Source organism: Berghia stephanieae, chromosome 14 (genome assembly GCF_034508935.2).
Source record: "Berghia stephanieae isolate SIO BIC M18660-M18661 chromosome 14, UCSD_Bste_1.3, whole genome shotgun sequence".
In the NCBI taxonomy this organism is placed as follows: domain Eukaryota; kingdom Metazoa; phylum Mollusca; class Gastropoda; order Nudibranchia; family Aeolidiidae; genus Berghia; species Berghia stephanieae.
Genome location: NC_088373.1, coordinates 8,980,872 through 8,986,290, shown reverse-complemented (window position 1 = coordinate 8,986,290; position 5,419 = coordinate 8,980,872). Strand labels below are relative to the sequence as shown.

The 5,419-nt window shown below is 34.7% G+C and overlaps 1 protein-coding gene and 3 non-coding genes across 4 annotated transcripts in view; all 4 read right to left on the bottom strand.

Moving 5' to 3' along the window:
* Positions 1 to 3,062: 3,062 nt before the first annotated feature.
* The window catches only part of LOC144960155 (ubiquitin-ribosomal protein eL40 fusion protein), a 15,795-nt gene continuing 13,438 nt past the window's right edge, over positions 3,063 to 5,419 (bottom strand). The window contains exon 5 of the mRNA XM_078893157.1: positions 3,063 to 3,253. Within this exon, the coding sequence (XP_078749283.1) occupies positions 3,160 to 3,253 (94 nt within the window). The 3' untranslated portion in view covers positions 3,063 to 3,159. The remainder of the gene's footprint in view (positions 3,254 to 5,419) is intronic.
* LOC144960217 (small nucleolar RNA SNORD58) lies at positions 3,524 to 3,600 on the bottom strand. Its single transcript, XR_013642802.1, has one exon. It is a non-coding gene; the product is annotated as a small nucleolar RNA SNORD58 (small nucleolar RNA).
* On the bottom strand, positions 4,346 to 4,408 carry LOC144960218 (small nucleolar RNA SNORD58). The gene has a single exon (XR_013642803.1). It is a non-coding gene; the product is annotated as a small nucleolar RNA SNORD58 (small nucleolar RNA).
* Positions 5,237 to 5,313, bottom strand: LOC144960223 (small nucleolar RNA SNORD58). Its single transcript, XR_013642808.1, has one exon. It is a non-coding gene; the product is annotated as a small nucleolar RNA SNORD58 (small nucleolar RNA).

The following is a 5,419-nucleotide window of genomic DNA, read 5'->3' as shown; positions in this document are numbered from 1 at the left end:
GGAGGTTGTTGTGATGCCGCTTATGGTGGTTATGCGTATTATTTTGATCTTATTGGTACACTCCAGTACTGTTCCCTCGAACTCGATGAGTATCCCAATTTTTTTCCTTATTATTATTATTCTTTGTTATCATTCCATTCCATCCTCGAAGTAATTTCACCCATCCAACGTAAATTTTTTAAATGACATAAAGGATTTCTTATTTTACACTCCATCTGGCATTTCGCATGTCCGACTCCAACCCTTATTATTCTTCGTTATCCATTCTTTCCTCAAACTTATTTTTACCTCAAACACGGGGTTCCTTGAACTAATCTGACCCAGCCACGACACCTCTCTACTTAATCTTATCATTATCACCATTCACTTTAATTTTCAATGCCACGCAACAATGATTTACAAACGATTGGCTACGCCGGTAAATGAATGTTGTGATAGAGCACCCCCGCCCCCCCCCCCTCCACACGCACCTACAACATGAAATGTATAAAGTTATCTCCCTCAACACGTCAATAAAGGAAATAATAAAGTATCCTTACTTTTCTGTATTATGTTATATTTGATTTGTTAACATTTGAGTGTATTCCTTTTAGTGGGGACCTGTTCTTGTGTCTGTATGAGACTTTTAGGTGATCTCAAACTAAGTACACTTTGATGGTGTGCTCTTGGAATCTACATCTGTTTCCTATTTGCAGAGCTGCCAACCCCATCTGATGAGAATGTGTACAATGGGACCTCAAAATGGGGGAGATTTCATGAAAATGGGTACAATCCTGAAATCGACGGAAACTAACCATTGTGAAAGTAAGAGGAAGGTATAATTACATAAAGTCACACCACACAAGCTCAATTGCAGCAACAATGATGTTCCCAAGACTATAATCCAATCCTTTCAGAATTCTACCTCCCAGCATGAAGATAATTGGTCAAAAAATATATGAACATCCACAAGGTCACCAAGTTTTCTCAATAGGCTAGTAATAATATGAATTACAACTAAAGACAACTGAAGTGACTGTACACTGAAAATGGGTACAATCTTGGGGGAAATGCGTACAAGCATACAATCGCTGAAAATGCTTACAATTCCGCATTTCTTGCAGTAGGTTGGCAGCTCTGTATTTGTACAAATTCCCCTTTGTCTTACCTTTTCTTGGGTGCTTTAATTGTAATTCTAGAACTTTTTACTATCCTGATCCTATTTCTTCCTTTTTACTGGTGCTGATATGACCTGAATGTGTTGCAAGCGCCGTAAAACCCTCAAAAACAAAACAAAAAAAACAATCCTCCTCAAGCGTAAATGTCTTAGGTTCTTTTCCAAGGGAAGACTGGAATAACCCCCAGGAGTCGACCACAGCACCAATAAAAAGGATGAAAATGGAAGAGTATAAAGTTCTAGAGTTACAATAAAATAATGCGAAGTTGAATGTGAGCTTCAATTTAATTGCAAAAACAGATCAAATGAACGTTTCGGGTTTCCTCTTTATCAACAAAACAGCATGTTTTGTTGATAAAGGGGAAACCTGAAACCTTCATTTGATCTGTTTTTGCAATTAAATTGAAGCTTACATTCAACTTCGCATTATTATCTATTTCTTCGAGCTTCGAGCAGCAACATTTACATTTAGAGTTACAATTAAAGCACCCAAGAAAAGGAAGAGATGATTTACAAGACAAAAAAAAATATTGTCTCCCAAAACTATACATTTGACTGTTTCCCTCCCAGCCAGGACAAAACCAAGAAATCTCATTCTAGGACAAAGCACGTTACAAGACATATAGTTCTAGAAATACAATTAAAGCACCCAAGAAAAAGTAAGACAAAGGGGGACTGGTTCAAAAAGGGAACAGATGTAGATTCCAGGAGCACATAATTATATACACAATTTGAGATCACCGAAATGTCCGATACTGCACGCGTCCCATCCCCACTAAGAGGAATACGCTAAAATGTTTACAAATTATAAGCAAAGATAAAATAATACAAAGCATAACAGAGAGATGATTTACAAGACAAAAAATATTGTTTCCCAAAACTGTACATTTGACTGTTTCCCTCCAACTCCAAGCCAGGACAAAACCAAGAAATCTCACTCCAAGACAAAGACAGAAAGCATGTTGGAAGACATATAGTATAGGGGGATAATTAGAAAACAAGTATGAGCCTCCCTACTACCTATCCACTATGGGAGTCACGAACCCCACCCAGGATTTACATTTGAAAAAAATATTGCATCTCAAAACTAGAGTACTATAGTGTATTGACTATTTTTCTGGCAACCAAGAACTCTGGCCAAGGCAAGGACAAAACCAAGAAATCTAACTCCAAGACCGAGACAGATTTTTTTATTTAGGGTTCTACAGCGCTTGCAACACACTTAGGTCATACCAGCGCCAGAAAAAAGGAAGAAAATTGTATAGTAAAAGCATGCTAGATGTACAATTAAAAGGACTTGAGGAAAAAGTAAGACATAGGGAAAATGGTTCAAATAGTGAACATATGTAGATCCCAAGAGCTCACTGTCAGTGTACTTAGTTCATATTGATTAATTCAATACGCCAATAAAATCATTCTCCTGCTGTGTAAAAAAAAAAACCAAAACAACTTCTAGTCAGCTGTTTTGCTTGTTTTTGAGAACGATGCTTGCAATTCATTGTTAAGACTTAAAAAACACGATGGACGAGGGAAGCCAAGGAGAAACAAATGGATGGTGGACACCATCTCATGGACGAATGTTCTTACCACTGTTTTATTTAAAAATCTGTGCTGCAGGCTTGTTATTGTATGCATGTTTCCTATTCTTTTTATTTATTGGCCATTTCATTTCCCTTGTCAAAAGACATCAAAAATAGAATGTAAACACACAATAAAGGTTTAAAAAACAAGTGGTGATCAACTCTCAAAAACAAACTGCAACAGTCCTGAACAGAACATTAAATATATATATATATATATATATATATATATATATATATATATATATATATATATATATATATATATATATATATAAAAAGAAAGAAAGACAGAAAGATGAAATAAGCAAACAAACCCAAACAGCTTGTGTATTATTAATTTATTGTCCCCACAAACAGGACCTATGTGTACGTGTGTGTAACTGTACAAGCACAAACAAGCAGGGAAGGGAGGCCAACAATTTACTTCAGCTTCTTCTTGGGGCGGATACTGTTGGTACGGCCACATTTCCTCTTACGACAGTTGGTAGCACGAGGGTGGAGACGTGCATAGCATCTGAAAGGAAATAAAACAATCACTGTCAAATGAAATCAAAACATAACCATGAATGAATACTTGCTCAATCTGGTCCCTTACTTTAAAAATGAAATAATTTTTTAAATTATATATTTTAAAGACCAATATCGAGATTTAAAAATCTAAATCTCAAGAGGGGGAGGGAGAAAAGGAGAATTCAGCAAAAAAAATATTTAAAAAAAAAACAAAAAACAAGAATCCATCACATCTGAATAGGCAGAATGGCAGGTCAAATCAGCCCACAATGGTTTTGCTCAGAACAAATCGCAGCTGGGGGTTATTTACACAGAATATTCAACGGTGTCCCAAGATTGTCATCACAGCAAAGAATATGTGGGGTGACAAAAATAACCTAATTGAGGAAAACACCACGAATCCCATTAAACTTCAATACAAATTCATATAAAGTTCACACAGAGGTCCAGTTGGAATGTTGTTTGATATTACAAATGACTACATTCTACAACTATAACAAGGAACAGCAGATGCTAAAGAAATAATATCATCACCATCACAACCATTGAAACACAGATCTGCTGATAATTTTGTTTAAACTTTTCATTTTCTTAAAATAGCAAAACCTGTATCGACCAAAAACGTATTTCCACCTTCTATCTTTATGTCTACCATTTCCCACCTTTAACCTCGATTTAAATATCAGAATCTATACGACTTTGAAGAACTTTATATAACCGGCAAGTCTGCTGCGTGAATCAGGAAAAAGAAAAAATGTCTCTAAATGACGGATGTTCAATCCGAGATGTATTTTATAACCTAAATTCTAATGGGAAAAACCACAATGCAAACAAACATAAACATAGGGACAACCTATCGTTTGTTTTAACACTACAATTTTGCAGACAACAAATCGCTGCTTGGATTCAATTACAAGTGACATTCAATTGCTTCCCCCAAGACTGACACAACGACGATTCAACTCCATTACCTTTTTTAAAATATCAAAATTCTAAACTTGATCAAACTCAAGCGACTATGATGATGATGATATTAGAGAAAGAATATGATATTCAATAATGAAATGAAAAAATAAAAAAGTTTTGCTCAGCACAAGTTGCAGCTGGGAGTTATTTACAAGTTAGATTCAATGGTGTCCCAAGATTGTCATCACAGCAATAGAAATATCAAAATCGATGTGCACTCATTTGCAGGTCTGATAACCCAATTCATAATGGGCACAATGTGTGTAATGGAAATCCCCCCTCCCCCCCCCCAAAAAACATTATCCATTACAATATTAAACAAGGCCCCACCATAAAATGTCCGGATGTCAGACCTGCGTATATGTAAACGTCAAATAAAATCTATTCAGTCGTTCAATTTAGTTTTATTGAATTTCATAATTTAATATCAAAATTCTAAACATGGTCATATTCCACTGAAATAAGTCTTAAGAGATTGAAAATTAAATTTAGAAAAAGAAAAAAAAAGTTTTGCTCAGGACAAATCGCAGCGGGGAGTTATGAATTAAAATCTATTTAGTTTAGTCATTCAATTCAATTTTATTGAATTTCGTTTCCATTTAAATGTCAAAATTCTAAACATGTACATATTCCATATTCCACTGAGACAAGTCTTAACTCTCTCGAGTTCACCCTCATTGAAAATTGAACAAATTTGTCAGATTTTCCCTGCACATGAACTCGAGAGTAAATATGACATTGAAAATTAAATTAAAAAACAAAAAACAAAACCCAGAAGTTTTGCTCAGGACAAATTGCAGCGGGGAGTTATTTACAAGTAATATTCAATGGTGTCCCAAGATTGTCATTACAGCAATGTTGATATGAATTAAAATCTATTTAGTTTAGTCATTCATTTATTTCTATTGAATTTCGTTACTATTTAAAATAAAATATAAAAATCCTAATCATGTACATATTCCACTGAGATAAGTCTTTATATGACACTGAATATTAAATTTTTTTTAAAAACCCAAAAGCTTTTGCTCAGGACAAATCGCAGCTGGGAGGTATTTACAAGTAAAATTCAATGGTGTCCCAAGTTTGTCATCACAGCAATAGAAGCAAACATTTTCAAAAATAAATTAGCAATGTGATCGGGTGATAAAAAATTCTAACATCAAAATTCCATTCAACCAAATTAGAGACTACAAATGAACCAATT